This window comes from Ornithodoros turicata, chromosome 5 (genome assembly GCF_037126465.1).
Source record: "Ornithodoros turicata isolate Travis chromosome 5, ASM3712646v1, whole genome shotgun sequence".
Classification (NCBI taxonomy): domain Eukaryota; kingdom Metazoa; phylum Arthropoda; class Arachnida; order Ixodida; family Argasidae; genus Ornithodoros; species Ornithodoros turicata.
In genome coordinates this window covers 27,831,360-27,854,530 of record NC_088205.1, presented here as the reverse complement: position 1 = coordinate 27,854,530, position 23,171 = coordinate 27,831,360, and the positions used below count along the sequence as shown (strand labels likewise).

At 46.7% G+C, this 23,171-nt stretch overlaps 2 protein-coding genes across 2 annotated transcripts in view; one reads left to right on the top strand and one right to left on the bottom strand.

Moving 5' to 3' along the window:
- Positions 1-22,355, bottom strand: part of LOC135395654 (uncharacterized protein K02A2.6-like) — a 50,101-nt gene extending 27,746 nt beyond the window's left edge. Inside the window, exons 1-3 of the mRNA XM_064626750.1 lie at positions 20,113-22,355; positions 18,495-20,036; positions 9,253-9,590 (exon numbers count right to left, since the gene is read on the bottom strand). Coding sequence (XP_064482820.1) covers positions 9,253-9,590; positions 18,495-20,036; positions 20,113-22,355 — 4,123 coding nt within the window. The remainder of the gene's footprint in view (positions 1-9,252; positions 9,591-18,494; positions 20,037-20,112) is intronic.
- The window catches only part of LOC135395424 (prothoracicostatic peptides-like), a 163,003-nt gene that overhangs the window by 37,298 nt on the left and 102,534 nt on the right, over positions 1-23,171 (top strand). The gene's annotated exons all lie outside the window — the stretch shown is intronic.

Below are 23,171 nucleotides of genomic sequence, written 5' to 3'. Positions count from 1 at the left end.
TTCTATGTTGATGGTGATGGTAGCCAAGAAAAATACGTGGATGTGGACACCGCACAGCGTGACAGCAACTACTCCACATCGGACATGTAAAACAAGTAGGTTAAAAAGCGATAAAAACCGGGCTGGTTGGTTGTTCGTGGTGGTCGTGGTTCGGTTTGGTGATTCCTGTTCGTCTCGTCCTTTCGTGTTCCCTGCACTGGGGTTTTATCGCTTTTAATATGTAAAACCACACGGCTAGAAAGGTGTTGATGTCTTTAAATGTCATTAAGAAAATATGCGAGCAGACATTGTGCAAGTCTGTTGATGGAAAGCAGGCCAATCACCCAACTCTTTTCACGACATCGAAGGGTCTTCTATCGATTCTGTCCAGGGATCTCGGAAACGCTAATGCATGCCCCTGCAAAGGTGATCGCATTCAATCTTAATGTCCCGCGTTTTCCAAGTTAAAAGGGTTTCTTCAATTCAAACTCACTCGAGAACAAATTTACTACCGTGCAAATCTCTCAGTAGTGAAGATCTCTTCGTGGTGAGAAACTTCCTCCTCTTTGGCTTATTGATTCTTTCACTCTTGCTGCAGCAAGTTCTTCCCACACAAAGACTACCGAACTGTGGAACGGTACTGCAAACCCGCGTTATGCAAAAAGAAAAAGAAAAAAAAGTTTTACAAAACCATGTTGCACGCTTTATTTTCAACAGCTGCTCACTATACATCGAGCCATTGCCATCAAAGAGCGAATTGGACTTGTCGATCACGGCAAGTCATGCGGCATCATCCTTCCATCTAACAACTACAGAGTCGGATAACTGTTTGTTTGTTTGTTTGTAAGAAGAAAAAAAAACGAGGAGAAATTGAACTCGTCTCCCGACAGGTTCTGCTACTCCTAGCATAGAATCAGATAACTTATCATGACTGTATGGTTTATTTGTTTGTTTAGAAGCTTCAGGTGTCCCGATGGCATTATGTGAGGTGTGGGCAACAACACTCTATAAGCAGGGAAAATAAGGGAGGGAATGTTGGAATAGGCTCCTCGCCTTTGTGCAGTAATTCAGAAATGCTGAAATTCACCACATAATATTTTCAGAACCAGATCAGTGGAGATCATTGGAGTTGCTTCAAAGTAAGGCTGTGGGTTTTATTTTTGACAAATATGATGATATACGATGATATATATATTTTATATATCACAAATATGAACATATTTTTGAAAAATTTGATCGTTCCAGCATGACTCAGTGTAAGAAAACCAAGGCCTCTATTTCGAGACAATAGGAGAAAAATAGGTAGTCTGTCACTTCATAAGCTATTTCATTCAGTTCTCTTAGAAAAAAGGGAGGAGCAAAGTTCTACCTGCTACCTCACTCTCAAAGCAGAACTTCACCGCATAGCACGTTGTCCGCCAACGATTGCCACGAATGATAGGTTTATCGCTTCTGATTTTGATTCTTTGTTTTTTCATCATCTCATCATCTGTTTGTACTTTCTGTGTGTAAGTCTACTAGGGTAGCAGGTTCGACTTCGTCGAAACTCACATCCCCATTTTTTCTTTATCACATCACATTACATCGTGTAGCGACGGGAGCGTACGCCTTTTTTGTAGCAATTTGGATATATGATAATCACTTTTACCACGCCCTTTGTCAGACGCTATATTCACCTAGGTGGAAGCTTTCTTCACTTAGGTGTTTTTTTTTTCTTTTTTTAGAATGAGGGTCACCATACATACGATTGCCACATCACCCCTCAGGTCGTGTTGATCATCCCTTTAAGCTCCACACTGAGTTTGGCGCTACTGGTTATTTTTACAGCTCACCTTTGCAAACTGCCATTCGTGATTAGGATTCACTTCCTGAGCACGCTGTTTTGTCTGTGGCGCACCGTGATTTTGTTCGGAATTGTGAGGGTATATATTTAGAATAGAGCTTTTGTTTTTGTGTTTTCTGTATTGTGTTGTGTGTCAGCTGGGGTGTTTTAATTTCTTGTTGTGTTTCCCCCCTTATGTAATACCTCTTATAGGCACTTAAGGTATTTAAATAGATAAATGATATCATTCTGGTCCCTGATTTCTTGTATTCTTGAGAATCGAAAGTGTACGCTTTTTCGTGCCCATTAACATACATTCACATTGACACACACACAAAAAAGAAAAACAAACAGAAAGCGCACACTTCTATGTTTGAATAGATCAGGAAAGAGAGCAATATAATTCTGAGTGACCATTGGCCCTGAACGTGTTATGCGGTGAAGCTCTGGTTTTAGACTAAAGAATTGTATATGAGTGATAATTAGAAAAATCAATTGTAAGACCTGTGCCGGTATGATTACGCATCAGCAACGCAATGACCTCAGAACCGCCTTGGAAAGACTGGACCACCGTCCTCTAGACTTAGTGAAGCTCCTCGGAGAATGGCCGAGGGATCTTAGACAACGTGCGATAGCTGCTTTTATGACATTTCTTGTGGACATTGCAGCGTCTCTAACATTTTAGACTTACTGGTTTTTATTTTCAAGTGTTTTGGAGTAGCACGCTCCTGTGTTTTGTAAGAGCCACCATCTCCATATTTTTTTAATTCCAACTCCAACCCATCAGACTATTCCTTTTTCCTTCTAATCTAATCTATTTCGTTCTAGGGGAATAGCAAGCCTATCTTCTGTCCCGTTCCTTATCATAAAAAGATAAAGGCACTGAAACTACTGTCAATTAGCGTAAAAGCCTTCATGCAGTGCAGTCCACTGCATGAAGGCTTGTACGCTAATTAACAGCTGTCAGTGGTTTTATCTTTTTGTCACTTGTGTTTATCGTGTTTGTTGTGTTTTTAAACACCACTCTCGAAGCCATTTATAGCTGAGCTTACATCATATTCACGTTATGTTAACGTGCCTATAGCTTGAAAACGAGCCTCGGTACCCCCTCTTGTGTTATAGGCGCAGGATCTCCAGGTTATGGCTATTGCATAAAGTTTACCATCCTTCGTTATAGCCTGTTCCTTCGCCTTAACTACATTTCTAATCGAATCGACTATGTCAAGACGATCCAACAAGTCTCCACCCACTCCAATCATTTACATCTTGCATTTACTCTTCCGTTCCGTCAGCAATCTTGGGCTCGAACGCCTTACCCGAACATTTTGTAAGCATTACTAACACACGGTCATTATTTCGTACTTGACACAAAGTACCCCAGTAGCCCTTATTCCTATATTATAAACAACAACCCCTCCCCCTCCCCAAGTACACCAATAAATACAGCATCTATGATGAAGACAAAGTACACGCAACGCTCATTACGAGCTCTGACCTTTCTGGTGAAAATAAATAGACCCCCCCCCCCTCATTACGAAATAATGACCGTGTGTTAGTAATGCTTACAAAACTTTCGGGTACAAGGCGTTCGAGCCTCAGGCGGAACGGAACAGTAAATGCAAGATGTAAATGATTGGAGTGGGTGGAAAGTTGTTTGACCGTCTTGAATAGCCAATTCGATTAAAAATGTAGTTAGGGCGAAGGAGTAGCCTATCACGAAGGACGGTAAACTTTATGCAATAGCCGTAACTTGTAGAACCTGCGCCTATCACAGAGGAGAGGGTATACCGAGGGTCGCATTGAAGCTAGACACGTTAACATAACGCGAATATGATGCAGGTTCAGCTCTAAATGGCTTCGAAGGTGGTGTTTAGATGGTGCTCGTGGGAACCCCATATGTGGCAGACGCGAACTCTACTTCAGGCCTAACAGATGTTTCGAATGTCCGCCGGCGAACGTGAACTGGTAAAAATCGCAAGGTGCGTTCAAGCAAATGTTCGGTTTGGTTTATGAGTGCGGCACTAAGCTATTTACATACGATCCATTGCTTGCAAATGTTCCATCATCAATTACCTATTGATCTTAACAACTGTCAATGACATTGAGTTGACAGTTCTGTTACATTGACCTACCCGTATTCGGCTGCCATGCGTAAGTTGGGATGCCTAAAAAGAAAACTCTCCAGAACTCCTCCAAGCGTTAAATTATTAGCTTTTAACTCGACACTTAGGTCAATCCTCGAATATACTTCTATTGTGTGGTATCTTTGTAATAAAACATGATATTAAAAAACTCGAAATGGTTCAGAGAAGAGGTACAAGGTACAGCTTTAATGCATACGGTAGGCAAGACAGCGTTACACATATAAGAAAAGATAACGGCATTGTAACACGTCAGGACAGAAGAAAAGTTGCTCGACCTTGAGCTTTTACCCCGCCCTAACGGTACTAACGTAACCCCCTTCCCCCTTGAGCTTTTTTCCCCTTTTTTAGATCTTCATATGTGAATTTTGAATAACAGCTCTATCGTTTCTATAGTACTATACTGTTGCCTCGAAACACATGCACGTCATATACATCCACTCTCTTTTAAGCTTGTATTTGCTCGCAATGAAACTTTTAAAAACTCATTTCTTTGTCGTGCCATTCCAGAGTGGGATTCATTGCCTTTTGGTATGGTTAGGAGTGTTACGTCAAGCTCCTTTGAAGGTTTCGCTAAATCAGCATTTAGCGTGTATTTTGAGCGTTTTGCGTACTTTTCCATCACTTATTGCTCTTGTTGTTGTTCTTCTGTTGTTATTTGTTTCGGGTATTCCTTTTGCAGCCGCAGTTTCTTGCTTGGTCGACTCGCATGGCCAGAAGTATTAATAAGTAACTAGATTATTGTAGATAGATATTATAGATAGATATATAGGTAGATATTGCCGAACGTCGCGCTCCCTATAGAAAGCAGAAGTACTTGCATAGATTTACGACTTGTTGAAAAATATCGTTCGATTTCACCTATGTTGCGCATAAATATGGTTTTGATTGACTGGTAAAAGAAAAAAAATGAGATGTTAGTCCCAAACTATTCGGGACTGGCTACTCCAGGACGCGTCATTTAGGGCTCATTATATGGTTGATATGTTTTTTTGCTTTTTGACTACTACATATTATTCATTGCTTACATCTAAATCATTCACAATTACTGACGTGTGTCCATTCCCACTCATATATTATCCCATACGTGCACTGAGGTATGGTACCGTAGTTGTTGCGGCGAAGCACCTCATCTCATTGCTATTCATGTATATAGCTGTTGTTGTTCCCCATACGACGAGCCAAAAAAATGCACTGTTTTGCGATAAATAAGTAAATAAATAAGTCATTGTTGACAACAATACACAAACATTGTCATCTGTGCCAAAATGGACTGCTTTTAGCGTTTGAATTCTACCGCAGATGTAATACATCATTCATTCAACGTCATTCAGAACGACATCGTTTTGTGCACTGACGGGTTGAAAACGGGAAGTGCGTGGACAACCAATGCAAGATGTGATGGTGATGGATCGAAGGGAAAAAAAGTTAAACAATAGCGTGGATAAGGATTCCATCACCACCGACATTTCACATCTACTGCATCGTTTCTATATATAAGCTCCAGTGAAGGCACACTGGTTCTATCGGCGATGGAAGAAGCTATAACTGCGGGTAATGCTCTATGTGCAAGTTATTCCTTTACGGCGCTCATCTTCGCGCAATGTATGTAAAGGAATGAACATAACTTCGTAGTGGACGTGGCTAATCGCCCCCCGGTCGCATTAACAGCGTGCATCTTAAGACGAGTAATGACCATAACCGTGGCGCATATCGTCTATAGTGAGCAGATTGCGAGAGGCAGCTTACACGGAGCACCGCTTACTGTCCAGTCGTTTCTTACTGTTTTATCCTCACGTATAACGGCGCCTAGATTTCTGACACTGACGAAAAGTATTTGAGGAAATTGTTGAATTGCCATATAAACCGGAATGCCGGTAGAACTTTCTTTATACACCAGTTATTGGAAGAACACTTACGAGTCCTGCAACAATGGCTGGTGGACGCCGCCGTCTTGATCTTCACTGTTTGAGAGAGAAAGGGACTTCTTTCGTCGTGCTTCTGCGTCGCTTGTGCTCTGTTGTCCCCTTTGCCGCGAGCAAGCCGGCTCTTTGCCTGCTAACCTTTCCTTTCTTATTTCTTAATAAATATATCCCCCCTCCCTTTGCCGCATTCCCGATCGAACTTGCTATCGACGTAGCTTTTTTTGAATATCGTTTATTTTATTTAGTTACATTCGAACTCAAACCCAAACCCTTTTTCTGAATACGAAGGTTTCTTTTTCATTCATTCTTTGTCTCTTTTCTGTTTCTCATATTTTTCGGTCCAGTCTTATATTGCGGTTTCTACGCACTTTTAGAACAGAGCTTCACCGCACGACACGCTCAAGGCCTACATTCTTAGAACTGAACTTCACCGCATAGCACGCTCCTAGCCAACCATCATCTCGAATGATATCGTTATCTGCCCTGATTTTGTTGGAAACGTGAGGCGTACGCCTTTTTTGTGACACTTATGTTGTCCATAATTGTCACAAAACGGCGTACGCCTTGCGTTTTCAGCCTTTCAGCGTTTCAGCCTTTTCAGCCAAAGGTGTACGCCTCGCCAGGAGCATGCTATGTGGTGAAGTTCATTTTTAAGAGTGTACCAATGCGCAATATACTCATTACTCTTAAAAATGAACTCCACCATATAGCACGCTCCTAGCCAACCATCAGCCTGATTGACATCGTTCTCTCGCCCGATTTGTTGAAAACGGGGGCGTACGCCTTTTTGTGACACTTATTCATAAATGTTAATTGTCACAAAAAGGCGTACGCCCCGCGCTTTCCACAAATTAAGAGTGATAGAGATATCACTACATACAATGGTTGGCCTTCGGCGTGCTATGTGATGAAGTTCATTTTTAAGAGTGCTGATCTGCGGAAAGAGCGGGCGAGAGAAAGGCCTTGAGAGACAGTTCACGCAAATTCATAAGTGTCACTGGAAGGCGTACGCCTCCTATTTTCGACAAATCAGGATAGCGAGAATCTCCATAAACATGGTTGCGGTTTTTATCTTCGCTCTCACGAAAACAATATGTACATGTCGTTTACACCGCTTCCGGTTTGGTGGCCAGAACGACATCACAGCAAACACGCTCTGCGCCAACCACTGTGCCGATGGTTCCGAGGTGGCGGATGGTTCCACATGGCGGCTGGTTCCGAGCCTCCTTAGTCGCGGAACGACCGGAAGTCTTCGTGGCACCGAAAGTTGTGGCGGGGGATTGTTTATGTGTACCCGAGAATAGTGAGTTTTAGTGGATCGTACGCTATTGCCTTTGCGTACGTACGGAATAGCGTTGGTGGTTATGCGCACGCGCAAAACATAAAGAGAGCTTCGCGCACTGCGCAGAACCACTACGCTATCCCCTACGTACGCAAAGGCGATAGCGTACGATACACTAAAACTCTCTAATGTCATTCGGTACGTAGGCCGGTATTCGCTATTTCTAGAGAACGAACGTTATCGTACCACTTTTTTGTTTGTTTGCTCGTTTCAGCATATGTAGTCCCAGACATTATTTCCATTGTTAGCCGCTAGTCTTCTAGTCTCCTCTAGCAAGAAAAGGGCTTGAAAGAAGCGCAAGAAGGGAGGTTGGGAGCTATTCTTGGGAGCTATAGAGTAGCCTTTTCGATCTTCCCTCGCGACGAGTTACTCATTTATCCTTCAAATAATATGACATGAATTGGAGGAAAGAGCAGTAAATAATCAAGGACTGGAGGGTACACAGAAGGACGGGGGGGAGGGGCGGGGGGGGGGGAGAGACTCAGAACCTGCCAACCAGGACTGTTCACTTTCTGCTGGGTGATAACTACGGAGTGCGGCCGAAATTTGTCATGGGGAAGGCAATGCCCTTTCTGTTTGCCAGTATCGGCAGCTTTTTGTTTGTCGCATCGCTTGACAGCTCCAGCTGGCCGTATAGTATAGTTCTGAAGTGATCGCTCGCGTGGTTTCCCAGAAGTTCATTGTGCACCGGGTCTTGCTTATCCTACCAAACCGACAGCATTGCTTGCCTCTAATGAAATTCCTGCTTTGGAAATTGGAAGAGCTGGGGCGGATAACCCAGGAGTGTGATGTGATAAGGAGGGGGGGGGGAGAAATCCAGGAGTGCAGTGCACGCTTTTGCGCTTTGTGTTGTACACTCTCAGAAAAAAAGGTGGAGCAGTTATACCTCTTAGGAGGTAATATTTGTCGCATATGTTGTGCCTAGAAGGTTGCAAAGTTCTACCTGCTACCTCACTCTCTGCCACGAATGATAGGGTTACCACTTCTGATTCGTTAAGCGAGGGAAGCGTACGCCTTTTGTATCAATTTGGATATATGATAATTGCTTTTACCACCCTTTTACACCCTTTGTCAGATGCTATGTCGATCTGGTGGTAACTATAGAAGTTACCACCTTTTCACAGGCAGGCCAAAAATGTGTGTGTGGGGGGGGGGGGTTGTTTAATAGAAAGGAAACAAAAGAGGAAATCTCAGCCAGGCTGATGCCGGCTTGCTATTAAAAAAACTGGTAGTAAACATTTGAAAAGAAAGAAAAAGAAGAAAATAGGAAAAACAGTCAGTTCAGCCAGGCACGACGTGGCGCGAGGAAGCCTGGTCAGAGGGCGGACACAAGACCAGAACCTTGCAGGAAGCGGAGCAGGGCTGTGGTGACGGCCCGCTGGGTAGGTCGAGGATGCAGGACTGAGAAGGGTGACCATGGACATTGTATCATGTAAAAACCCCGAGACTAGGGAACACGAAGGGACAGACACAACACGAAGTCTCAAACACAGCTTTTTTTACATTATGCATCATCTTCACCAGCTCGCTTGCTTCCTAGCCATTTTTTCATGGACATTGTGTTGCACCCAAGCTGCGTTAGACGGCGACGGGGGCTTGCAGCTTGGGAAGGTGTTGCTGGCAGTGCAGAAGATAATGGGGATGCGGCCACCTCGCCACAGCTGGAACACAACAACAACAACAGCTAAATTAATGATGATGAATGGGGACATTCTCCACATGTGATACGGCCCACTACCCCAAGGCACAACGTGCAGGATGGAACACAAGGGGGAGCTGGATTGGCCCAACGGAGCGCGGGCAACGTTCAGACGGATGCGGTGCAGAAGTGATTCCTCGTGGCGACTGCAGTGACACGCAGTGAAGAAGGCTACTGAGGGGTGATTGCTGTAGGAGGCAACCTCAGATCTGAACGCTTGGGCACGGGCAGCACACCGGGGGCGAATAGATAGGTGGCAAGCCGAAACTGTAAGGGGCAAACGTGTAAGTGGCAGCTGTGGTAGCGTGTCCTGCAGCCGGGTCTGCGTGTGTGTTACCGCCTACCGGTCAGGCCCACGTGACCGGGCCCCCATTGGAGGTACAAAACATGACCATTGTCGCGGAGCCTGTTGTACGTCTGTGTGATCAGGCTGCGTATATCCTGTATGACGTTGGGGCGGGACAACATAAAGAGGAGGAGGGACGCCTTGCTGTCGATGAGGATGACCCATTTTCTAGGCGGCAAGGAACAATGTATCCCAGGGGTAAAGGTGCCGAAGACTTCAGCCTTGGTGGGCGACATGGGGTAAGGCAGCGTGTAGGCCTGTTCATGGTCTGTATGGGTGACGTAAAAGGCTGCGCCCGATGCGTCAGGCATTACAGGGGCATCGGTGGAGATTTTTCTGCAGTGGGGATGAGCAGAGGTGAGGTGGGTCAAAGCAAGTTGTTGGGCCACCACAGGGCTAATTGCCTATTTTCGAGGAAGGACCGGGATACTAGCGTGAATGCGAGGCCATTCAAAAGTCTACATTTCTGTCACAAAGGAAGGGGCAGATGTCGAGGACGGAAGATAGTCTCGTAAGGCCAAGAATGGGTCGACATTGGTGCGCACAAGGAGAGAAGAACACAGCGTTCAGACACTTAATTTTTTTCTGTCAGTTGGTGCGATACTCATGCAGTACTTCGAAACAAATTCAGGGCACTGGTCGTGGTGGTGGAACTGTTGCCGTAGTCGGCTACGCTCAGGCAGACAACGTCACTCTTATCGCAGGGGGAGGGGGGGGGGATCGCGCGTCCTGTGCCGACTTCACAGGGAGCTGCACCGACATTTGTCTTAAAGCGTCTGAAGAAAACCTATTAAAAACACCCAGACAGCTCAGCCGGCGTGGGGATTTGAAACCGGTGAGGTGATCACCTCCCAGCCTCGACATGGAATGCCATCATCGAAGCCACTACGCCACGGGAGCTGGTCAAGGCACTGGACGTGCACGGGAACGGTTAAATGATGCACACAAAGCTTTCCTCCAATCGCAACCCAAGGTAGCAGGGGATCTTTTTCTAGCACGCGTTTCCAAAACTCTGAACGTGACTTCTGATTTGTGAACTGAAGTCGCCACTCTTCAACCGTGAAAAGCATCGCTGGCACGTGCGAGTCCTTACCCCTTCCTCTTCGCACGCGTCGGTAACTTTATTTCTTCCTCGAAATCTTAAAAGACGACAATGTTGCAGATGCTCCTCTCCGATATTTTTTTCTTCTTCTCACAGTGTTTCTTATTGTGCAACAAAAAGATAAAATCTCAAGGGTAACCTTTTTGATTTCATACCACCCACATCCATAGGGAAGTAGATACTCATTCGTAGCATGTCTGCGCGAGAAGGAAATAAAAACTAGATAGGACCTAAGCCGTGTGTCGTGGCTACGTCGTCGTTTCCTCCAGCTCAGGGTAATACGTTCAATCTCAAAGAAATAAACTTCACCATTTGAAAAACGACGGAGCTTTTCCACAGATCCAATGTAACGAAGTGTCATTCCAGATGATACAATAAGGCATGGATAGGTGATGATGATTGGGAGTTTAGTGGCGCAACGACAACAAAGGCATGTATAGATGAAAAGAAAATTAATAAACGGCAGCACCGTCTTCTGAAAAGCACCTTTCGCAGCCCTATGACTGCCTCGAAAACCAGTCATGTGCGTTCACTTTCGTCCGTATCATGCTAAACAAGTATGCGCAAACCGCAAGAGTCAGAATTCCTCACATGAAAGGAATCGCTGGATTCATTCCTCGGTGAATGAAATGCTATTCATAAGGAGAGAAATGTGTATGAACAGAATAAAGTGATTTACGTTTTTACATTGAGCGTTCTTTACGAACCTACCCTATAATGTTCCCTGAATAGCATATACTGGGTGAACGTGTCATTAAATTATAATTAAAAAACGACACCACCTAGAGTCATGCGGTGAACGGCATTGGTTCTTACTAGGTTTTTGCCACCTCCTGATGTGAATGTCGTGTAACGTAAGTTTAATTATATAATTTTTTGCGGAAATTTGCCAAGTAAAGGTCACTTTTTTACCCCACCAATGTGAAGAGAGTGTCTAATTTACTCAAATTAATGATAATTGACAGGGATATTCAGGAGCTATCCCATCGGAAAAAATAGCCGAACATCATGCTCTATACGGAGCTCCCTCAGGATAGCGCGCGATGAATTTTTCAGCGCAATCTTTGTCAGTCCGATGAAAGGAGGTTGGAAACCCAGCCCACCCCGGCATCGCAGAAAAAGATAACACAGGCATGGCTTATCGCGTCCGACTTTCGCTGGGATAATGCTTTCCCTCTCCCAATTTTAGGGACTGTTACTTTTTCTACTATCACTCTGCTGTGGGCTGGCTTTGGAACCTCCTTTCGTCGGACTGAGAGCGATTGCGTTCAAAAAGTCATCGCGCGTTATGGTGCGCTGCTCCGAAAAGCATGATGTTCGGCTATTTTTTCCGATGGGGTAGCTCGTGAATATCGCTGTCAATTATAATGAAATTGAGTGAATTCGGCACGCCTTTCATATTGATGGGGTAAAAAAGTTACCTTTACTTGGCAAATTTCCGAGTTCAGTTCGCAAATATTTACATAATTAAACTTACAATACATGACATTCATATCAGGAGGTGGCAAAAACCTAATAAGAACAAATGCCGTTGACCTCATGATTCTAGGTGGCGTAGTTTTTTTTTTAATTATAATTCAATGACACGTTTTCTGGGACACCCTGTATATTAAATGTATTTCAACGCACACAAATCTTGCCGATGTGTGTAGATAACGCATCGACAGGTAAAACGAGAAGATATCACGACAGGTATCATGATCCCTCATCCATCTAGATGCGGCGTCTATATTTTTCTTCTAATCGCATTTTCAATCCAGTAGATTGTCATTATGGCAACCAGAGATGTGAAGTAATTAATTACAAGTAATGAAGTTACTGAAATTAATTACTTTTGGAGCAATTCATTACTTATTTAGATACTTTGAAAAATGAGTAACTGTATGCAATTTAATTTCGGTTTGCCTGTAACTTGTGCTGAGGGGAAAGTTACGTTCTCCTGTAGTTTCGCTGTTCTGCGGTATTGTCGCTTTCTAAAGGCTGCGGCTTTTTTACTGTGATCGGGTGGGGGGTGGGGGGTATGTTTATTAAAACAAAAGAAAGGAAAGGACTGTGATCAGGTTTTTCATTTTTCTTATGGCTACTGATCTTGCACGTGTGTTAGCGTGCATTGAAAACGTAACATTTTTAGACAAAGTTTTAATTGTTCACTCATCACATCCAATCAATGAATCTTAACCTCGCTTTTTATAAATTTCATTGATGGTAGTACATATACACCACTTTAATGATGAACACTACGTCTAGCGCCATATATAGCGACTAATTTAACGTCGATGTTGGGTGTGCGTTCTTGCCTCTATTCAAACTGTTTTCTTTTCTGTACATAAGCTTCATCGTTCACATAAATATCTGCATCGTCTAGTTCACGTCTGCAAATTATGAACCGCTGGTATGAACAACATAATCTTGTTGGAGATGTTGCAATATTCGGTCACTTTAACCAGACACCGCATGAAGTAAGAGTAACTCACTTACATTTGACGAGTACTACTGTGACAGTAACTGAATTACAAAACGGGAGGCGTGCTGCTTTGTGTAATCATTCACATAAATGTTTTCAACAAAAAAGGGGGAGGGGGACAGTATCGTTCTGGGGGTAGCCAGTGTGACTTCGTCGTGACCAGAGCCGTCGCGAGGCGAGTTTGCGCCCTGGGCTGGGTAAATCTGAAAAGCCCCCCCCTCCTTCTCCCACTGCTGTCGGAAGCCGTGTAAACAAAGCAAATAAAACGGTTAGTTCCACTGCCGAGCTCGTATATTCAAATTTCTTCATTCCCACTTTCTACTGTCGAACCAACCTGCCAGGTCCTGCCGCTCGGCGCCCTCGTATCCTCGGTATCCGCTACACACGCCAGTATTGTTTTTGTTGGTGGTGTTTTCCTTGCTTCAGTCCTGGGCGCGTGCATGTACATATTGGAGAATACTCGTGTTTCTGACTAATCATGACTGTGATGAGTGACGATAAAATACCGAAAGTTGCGAGCGCACCGAAAACTGCCACGTGTGCAGTGGCAGGAAAGGGATATGAGGGGCTCTAACAAAGTTATGAGAAGACAATTTAGATGCCCTCCGTGGACAGGGACATAATGTTGAAGTCTACGCCCATATCACCGATGATTTGAGAGGAGAGATTTGAAGTTCCGGAGTGCGCTGAGGGAAACACTAAGCGAGATTGCCATTGTCAGTATAGAATAGCCATTGTCGTGTGAGAGCGACCCGAACTCCTTTCACTAAAGGGTCCTTCAAAACCTTTAAGGACTCTTACCTCAAAACAGTTCTAGTCTGTCCATGTGTCAGGGGTATAACAACGGTACGGAAGCTTCTTGTAACTCCTTGATGTCCAGGAACATATACGCAGTGCGTTGCAGCTGGTTTTCGGGAAAGCTTCCCTATGCGTGCACGTAACTTCTTACAGAAAACCAGTGGCTTTTCGAAAAGCGCAATGAACTAAAAAGGTACCACTGAAATTTTTTGGATGTAAGCACGGATCACGCAGAACTTACAGCACAAAACCCAGTTTGTGACGCAACAGTACAACTTGTGTCTGCCCGACATCCCGAATGACGTCTTCGCAAGCGCCCTCCGAAGTCGATCTGATGGCCCACGAGGGAATAATGCGTGGTTCGTGATACGAATCTCGGCTGATGGCTTCCATCTTAGGCTAGTAGGATAGCTACTTTATTGCTACTTTAAGAGAAAATTGCTTAAGAAAGTCCTCATGGGCATCTCCCAAGAAACTTTCGCTTTGCTCCAACTTCTTTAACGGACAAGGACGTGTAAGGATGTCGTTGGCCCCAACAATATAAGCGCAACTACTGTATTGGTCTCTTGTGTAAACTGAGCAGACTCGACGGAAAATAGTGAAATAGCATTAGTATCACTGTCATTGGCGACAATGTTGTCAAAATACGTGCAAGTCAAGCACATCGTATCGGGAAAAACGGGCACCACCCCAAGCTGGAGTACACGTATAGACACTTGCAACCGGGCAATAATCCAACTAACTACCTAGGGTTGTAGGATAGTGCAAAGAAGACGTGGGTACGATAGTTCCGACGCGCTCTATAAAGTGGCTACTCTAATGCTCATTGGCTCGGGAGAACTAAAACAAAGAGGAAATATGAAAACCTCGGAAAAACCCAAACTAACAAACTCAAGAGGAACCGTAACTATACAGGCTCCAAAGCCACAAGAAGGCACTCTGTTGTCTCGTCCTTCCTGTGGTTTTAGCGCTTTTAGTTGCAACGTGTATACTACCAAGGGTTCAGTTCGAATTTATAGATACGAATGCATGGTCCAAGTATTCTCCTTTTATGACTTCACAATACGTGAAGTACTACGCATATCGCACACTACAGAGGAGGGGGGGACACGAACGAGGAAAAACGAAAGAAAGAAAAACGTAGCTAGAACTACATGCTCGCCGGAGGGTATAGTTAAGAAATATTTTCATAAGTGTTGACTGCGTCATGTCTTCGAGGTCTCCCATTTCATTCACTTATTGTGTTTAGGAGTTGTTTAAACAATATACATTTCGCGTTCTAGTACACCGGCGACACTCTCAAGCCGCAAAGACTACCAGATCGCATGGCTCACTCACTCACTCATTCACTCAAGTCATTCTTGTACGTAGCATCATAAACCATAATCCAAGATTGAAAAAAAAAAACAAAAGAAAAAAAAAGCTCGCGTGGCTCAGTGGTTAGCTTGCTGGCTTGTGACGTCGAGACTGGGAAGTAGCCGGGTTCGAATCCCGGTGCCAGCTGTGCTGCCTGGGTTTTTTCCTGGATTTTCCTCAGACGCTGTCAGACATATGTCGACACAGTTCCCTTAGAAGTCGGTCCAGGACCCACATTCCCCCTGAGCGTTGCCAACCTCTGTGAGGCCGACAACGACGAGCTCTTTCACAAGCACCACCACCACCACCAGAAGGACTAAATCAAAATTATATTAACGCTGTCACGGTACGCAATGTTCACTGAACGCTCAATTTACTCCAGTGTAAGGACATTCTCTTTGCTCGTTTTCCGTTTGCCATTTCAGCGGCTAAATATGTTTGCTTAACACTTTCCATGACGTAGAAAGATGCGAACGCACTTTATGTAAATACTATGGAAGGAGTAAGAAGAGAAAGAAAACAAGTAAACCTTATTGGGAAGAGTAACAAGAAAAGAAACAATCTTTCAGCGGAGCGTTTTGAACAAGAACTCATTTCCCTATATGCGCTGCAATTAATCCCTAAACATTGCCCATTCAGATACATCTGATGAAGAAACAAGTGCGTGTAAGCAGATTAGCAAACAAGAAATACAGCAGGCCCCCTTTCATATCTGTGTTTCGTATTGAATACTTACGGGCGACGGTACAAGTGGAAAGCCCACAGAAATTTCCGTCGGAAAGTGGGAAAAAAAATAAGAAAGACGAAGAGAGGAGCCTAAGAAAAAGCGGATTGCAAGTCGCTCCAACAAGAGGGACTTGTTTGCACAAACTCAATTGAAGCCTCTCCAATCTGATGTGAAGAATATTGCAAAGTTAGTCACCCGACATATCCACGCACGCGTTCTCATTTTCCTTTTTTTCTCATTTTCCTCTCTCTCTCTCTTCCTTCCTATCTCTCTTACTAGCAACGAGGATTGTTCTGCTTATGCGGTCCTCAAACCGAGATGCCACTCGCTTCTTCTGTTTTCGTCGCTGGCTAATTTGGGACGTGAAAGAAAGTATGAGGCACTAGACGTGGTAGCTGGCAGGCTCTACAGTGGTAGAAATTAGAGGTGAAATCGGAACACGAACGGTTCGCTTGAAAGGCGAGGAGTACTTTGGACTTCTGGTAACTACTAGTAATCCAATATGCGTGAATTCTAACGATCATTCTCTGCGTTATTTGTCTTTCTATTTTATTTTCGGGAGATGCTCTGCAGTCCTTCGTTTAGAACACCGTTCCCATTTGTGAATATGACTATCCCCTCAATGAAATTAAGCAACAACAAAGAAGAAAATAAGCGTTGTGATGTCTCTGGTGGCGAGATTTCACAGACTAGATAATATAGCATAAGTACCGAGGAGGTGGCTGGTGAGGTTGCGATGAAATTGCGAGGAAGCCAGTTACAGAGGAGAAAATCGCAATGGCTATACAATGCCTTTGTTCCCATTTATGATTATGGCTACACCTTCAGAATAAAGTAGAAAACGAGAGTTGTGATGACTTTGGTAGCGTTCGATCCGAGACTTTGTTGATTAAATACCGCAGCACCAATATATTGGAGGTGACCGGTGAGGCAGGGAAATGGCGAGGAAGAATTACGAGAGTAAGAAAATCGCGCTGGATGCGGCGCCTATACGCGAAACTGCTGAAAGTTCCACTAGTCCACTGCAACTCGCAGGAACACGGCTTCTGCTACACGGGCACTATTTGTACTGCTCAAGCACTGCATGTACACTCTGAAAATGGAACTTCACCACATGACACGCTGAAAGCCCACCTTTGCAGATAATGATACCGTTATCAGCCTTGATTGGTTGAAGATGCGAGGCGTGAGTCTTCTGTGACAATTAACATAAATGCGTAAGTGTCACAAAAAGCCGTACTACAGGCGAGAGAACGTTTAAGTTCTGTTTTAGGACCGTACCGTTCACACTTAAAAATGAACTTCACCGCATAGCACGCTCAAAGCAAACCATCATCTCGAATGATATCGGTATCTGCCCTGATTTGTTGAAAACTGGAGACGTACGCCTTTTTGTGACAATTATGAACAGCATAAGTGTCACAAAAAAGGCGTACGCCTCCGGTTTTCAACAAATCAGGGCAGATAACGATATCATTCGAGATGACAGTTGGTTAGGAGCGTGCTATGCGGTGAAGTTCATTTCTAAGAGTGTTGACCTCATACTTTTTCCGCCACTTGGACGCGTGATGTAAAGAGACCTGCACAAAGTTCTAGGTGTGCTGTAGTGAGCTGAACAAAATTGAGATTTTGGTTGGTTCTTCACCACCAACGATATAAGATCAGAAGGTCACCGCATAACCCGCTCTGCACCAAGCACTGCGCCGAACTATACATAGTCGTCTCTTCACACCTCATGTGGCGAATTTCCCCATTCATCATAATTTATCTGTTGTTGTTGTTGCGAGGAAAGAGCTTACGCACTTTCGTGGCGCAGGAGTGTCATAAGAGGGCGTACGCCTCTCGTTTTCAACGAATCGGAAAGAAAACGATATCATGACCGGACCTGAGTGACCGGGTTGGTTTTGAACGGGTTATGCGGGGAAGTTCTGCGCTTAGTCCACTACGGCGAGCCCTTTCACGAACACAGTCCACTGTTAAAACAGATGGTTGTCATGGTGCTAATGAAAGAGCTTACCGTCTCACGGAGGTGGCCAACATCACGACTAACGCTCTTCGAGAATGTGTGTCCTGGGCCGACTTCTAATGGTACTGTGCCGACATAACAGATGGTGGTGGTGGTGGTGGTGGTGGTGGTGGTGGTGGTGGTGCTCGTGAAAGGGATTGCGCCGACATAATAGAGAGGGGGGGGCTAATGGCAGGATTGGCTCGCCGCATGACAGGCTCAGAACCAACCATCATCCCGAATGATTGCTCAGAATGGGAGCCGTATGGGAGTTGTATTAGTTATCACAAAAAAGCGTATGCTCGGCGCCTTCTACATATTAGGAGTGATAGCGGTATCATTCTGCACAATTATTTTTGAGCCTGTTATGAAGTGAAGTCCTGTTTCAAGAGCGTACACACTAAAAACAGAGGTATCACCGCGTAGCACGCTCCTAGCCAACCATCATCCCGTATGACAACGTTTTTCTCTCCCTTCATTTGCTGAAAACGGGGGACTTCCGACATCGAGACTGAGAGGTACCCAGTGTCGCGATTCCGAGCGGGTTAGGTCAGGCAAGAGACTATCGCTCCTGAGAATGTCAGAACGTCAAGTGTTTATTCGACCAACCCCGACAGGCCACCCCGACACACACGCGCGAAACAGTTTCTTCGTCGTCATCCCGACATCTCCCCCTTTTAGAAATTGTTGCACTGAAGATAAAGTACACACTTTCCCCTAAGCGTCATTTACAGTTCTATGGTGCTACAGCACCGTATCGTTCAGGTTTTTTCACAATTCTCCCAGACCTTGTTCTCAGTCCCTCAGCCTGGTTTTGAGATGCGTGGGAGGTCTTCCCCGTTGTTTGATCACTGTGGCGCTGCTGGATCGCCTGGTCATCCCGATGAGAGCTCGAATCCGCCTGCAAGTGCCTGCTTGTGCGCCTTGCGACCCCAGCACTTGTTTGGACGACGTAGGACCTCGGAGTAGAGCCTGTGCCCAAAATCGTACCGTGTGTTGCTGCTCCAGACAGGATCCTAACGTGTGTTTCGCTGGGCAGCTCCTGACGTTCGCACGCCCTCCGTCGAGTGTCGTACGTGGACGCTTGAGACTTCTGCGCCTCGTGGTACGCCTTCCTGTACTCGGTCAAGTGGCTCCACTGTGGAATAAGATTGTCGGGCGTCGTCAGCACAGTAGACTTGATCTTTCGTCCCATCAGCAGCTCGGCAGGCGAGTAACCGCACTGTACAGGCGTAGACCGGTGTGCTAGAAGCGCCTGGTGCACATTGGGCGATTTTGCAAGTAGCATCTTCGCCGTCTGCACTGTTCGTTCCGCCTGACCGTTGCCCTGGGGATAATAGGGGCTCCACGTCACGTGCCTGATGTCGTGTTTGGACAGGAACCGTTTGAAGTCGTGCGACGTAAACTGTGGTCCGTTGTCCGAGCGGATCACGTCGGGAACCCAAAATCTTGCAAATATCGGCTCTAGCTTCGAGATGACGTCTTCGGTTGCAGTTTTCTTCAGTGGCGCTAGCTCAAAGAATTTGGAAAAGTAATCGACAACGACTAGGTAGTTCCGGGACTTGGCGTAGAAAATGTCCATGCCGATTGCCTCCCACGGTCTTGCCGGAAGCGGAGTCTGAAGCAACGGTTCGGCGCCTGGCCGCCTGTGTGCCTGGCAGGTTGGGCACTTCTGCACGAAGTCTTGAAGGTTAGCGCTGATTCCTGGCCACCAGACTGTCTCGCGAGCGTTAGCGCGGCACCTTGAAACGCCTTGATGGCCCACGTATAGTTTCTCGAGAACTTCATGCCGAAGCGAAGGAGGTATGACCAGACGGGCGCCCCTAAGGAGAAGACCGTCCACAACGGAGAGCTCGGCTGCAACGCTTGCGTATAGACGAACTTCAGGAGAGAGATCTCTTGTTTCTGGCCACTGTGTAGCGCTGTATTGAGTCACCAACTGGCAGAGTCCTGTCTGCCTCCTGAGCTTGTCTAATGCGCGACAGCATGCTGTTGGACGCCGGCAGGCTTTCGATGGCAAGGGCTTCGTAATCGAAGCCCGGGGAAGCTGCGCAGGGTTCCTCGAGAGAACATCTGCGGTGTGCAGGTTCTTTCCTGGCACGTGATCAATAGAGAAATCGTACTCCATGGTACGTAACCTCATCCGCTGTAGCCTAGGCGTCAGATCGTCCAGCCGCTTTGTCGAAAAGATGGGCACCAGCGGCTTGTGGTCGGTTTCGACGTGAAAACGGAGGCCGAGAACGTACATTCGGAACTTTTCGCACGCCCATGTGATAGCCAAGGCCTCCTTCTCCACCTGCGCGTACCGCTGTTCCGTGGACGTCAGGGCCCTGGAAGCGTAAGCAACAGGTCGTCGCTGCATGGCCGTCCTGGTCTTCCTGGAGCAATACTGCGCCCAGGCCATACGAAGACGCATCCACTGAGAGAGTGTGCGGACGACCGGGATCGTAGTACGTCAGCACAGGCGTTCTTGTGAGCTGGTCTTTCAAGCTGTCAAACGCACGTTGCTGTTGTGGGCCCCAGATCCACGCGGCGTCGGATGCAAGCAGATCCCGCAAAGGTTTGCTGATTTCGGACAGCCCCGGCAGAAACTTCATGAGATGGTTTAGCATCCCGAACAAGGCCCTGAGCTCGCTGAGTGACGCCGGAACAGGCAGTTTCCGGATCGCTTCGGTTTTTTCGGGGTCGGCGGATATCCCCCCTGGTGATAGGATATGCCCCAGGAACTGGATCCTCTGCTTTCCGAACTCACATTTTTCCTTATTGAAAGTGACACCTGCGTCACTAAGTCTCCGGAGCACAGCGTCCAGGCGTTTGTCGTGCTCCTTGCGGTTACTCCCGTAAACCAGAATGTCGTCCATGTGACAAGTAGTCCCTGCTAGGCCTTCCAGAATTCGTAACATTTCTCTCTGAAAGAACTCTGGTTCTGTGGCGATGCCAAAGGGCAGGCGGAGGAACTGGTATCGTCCCAAAGGCGTGATGAAGGTCGTTAACTCGGAGCTTTCCGGGTACAAGGGGAATTGCCAATAACCAGCATTGGCGTCGAGCTTGCTGAAGACGGCTGCGCCAGATATCTTGCTGAGATTTTCTTCAACTGTTGGCATCATGACACGCTCCCGGACTATTTGTTTGTTAAGCTCTGCGTAGTCAACGCATATCCGAAGTTTTCCATTCTTTTTCTTCACCACCAGCATTGGGGCGCACCATTCTGTGGCGTGTTCCACCTTCCGTATCACGCCGAGTTCCTCCATGCGGCGCACTTCGTCATGGACGGCAGGGAGCAACGGTAACGGCACGCGTCTCGGGTAGGTCACAGCATGTGGCGTCGCACCGGGTACCAATTTAATTTTGTACTTGACTGCGAGCTGTCCGAGGGTACCAAACAACCTTGAATACTCGGAGAACACAGGATCGCTTCCTGTGCTGTCCTCTAGTGCGAGCAACTCTGGGAGAACGTTTAGTGCTCGTATGGCAGGCCTTCCAAGAAGGGCATGTTGCAAGCCATCCACGACGAACACGTCTTGCGTCGTTGTGTTTCCGTTCCAGGATATGTTAACTCTTGTCTGCCCAATGGTCTTTACTTTGATCCTCCCAGGTCCATAGAGCGCTTTCGTGGGTTTCTTCAAACAAACGTCTGGCGGGAGCGAAGCTCCTGGCACTGCAGTCACGTCGGCACCTGTGTCGACCTTGAATTTGAGTTGTCTCCCATCCATGGAGGCTGTGATGAACCACGGGTCACATGCCGGCGAGAGGTGCATTTCTCCAAGAAACACCTCTTCCAAAGCGCCTTTCCGAGCCGCACCCCGTGCACGACCTCGTCGTGTTTCCTTCTGCTTCCTGTCTTTCTTAGCAGATTTGCAGACCGTCGCATAATGTCCCTTCTTTCCACAGAGGCGGCAAGTCTGTCCTTGGGCTGGGCAGCTCGTTCTGGGATGGCCACGTGTGCCGCCACACCAACCGCATGGCTCTGTCGGCACGCTGTCTCGGCCACCAGTGGGCTTCAAGGGCACCCTTCCACCTGCTGTGAGAGCGTCTAGATCTGTCCGTTGAGCCGCGCCGTTTCCATGCAGCACCTGTTGCTGGCCCTTAACTGCCTCAGAGTTACGGGCTGTGTTTACTGCCTTGTCCGGCGTGAGATCTGCATCCAGCTGCAGCTTTTCGCTCAGCGAGCGGTCCCGCAGTCCAACCACGAGCCTGTCGCGGATCAGTTCGGCCTTCAGCGCACCGAATTCACAAGAATCCGCAAGACGGTGGAGCTCCTTTATGAACGATTCAACCGGCTCCTGCTCCAGCTGGCAGCGCTGATTAAACCGTGCCCTTTCGTAGATTATGTTCCGACGTGGAACAAAGTACTTGTCAAACGCGGCGACCACCTTATCGTATTCCTTCGAGTCGGCGTCCGACAGTCGCGTGGCGACAAGGGCATCCTCGGCTTCGCCGCCCAAGGCATAGAGGAAAGAATTTACTTGCCTATCTGTACTCTGTTTGTTGAGGCCCGATATAATCCTGTACCGTTCCCATCTGGTAAGCCAGCGTTTCCAAGTTTCCGGGCGCCGGAAGTCAAACTTCTCGGGAAGGGCTATCGCAATAGGGTTACACGGCGAAGGGGCGGCTCCATCCCCGTGTGCCGGTAGGTCTGTGGTTGCCATCACGTAGACTCATTTGCAGTAGGCACCGCTGCCACCATGTCGTGATTTCGAGCGGGTTAGGTCAGGCAAGAGACTACCGCTCCCGAGAATGTCAGAACGTCAAGTGCTTATTCGACCAACCCCGACAGGCCACCCCGACACACACGCGCGAAACAGTTTCTTCGTCGTCGTCATCCCGACACCCAGGTTCGAATCCCGGTGTTGTCTGGGGTCTTTCCTTTGTTTGCTTCAGACGTTTTCTGACATACGTCGGCACAGTTCCCTTAGAAGTCGGCCCAGGACGCATATTTTCCAGGGCGTCAGTCGTGACGTTGCCCACCTCCGTGAGGCCGACAACGGCGACTCCTTATCACCATCACCTCCACCCCCACCCACCCTTTGGGCAATTATAAACTACATAATGAGAGAACTTTGCTATTCGAGATTATGCTTGGCTAGGAGCGTGTGTGTGGAAAAAATTTATTCCGTGGGTGGTATTGCCAACTGTAGGATGGGACCAACGAAAGCTTGCCCACATCCCATTTAAAAAATAGTACTGCCCTCGCCCCAAAAACGACGAGCAGGATCAACTAAGTGCTAGGCAGGCCGTCCCACGGAACTCCCAATGCAAGACATCCCACAGGAGCCTTCACTGGGATCCGTGGGTGGCGTAATTGCAGGTTGTGGGGATTCGAAATGCGAGCGTTTATTGCGCTGATGATGGTGATGATGATTCGGCTCGCGAGATCTGTCTCACAAGGTGAGATTTAAAAAAAATCTTCCCAGAACAGCACCGCAAGCGGTACTGCCCGACGACCTTTTTATCGGCCGCGCATT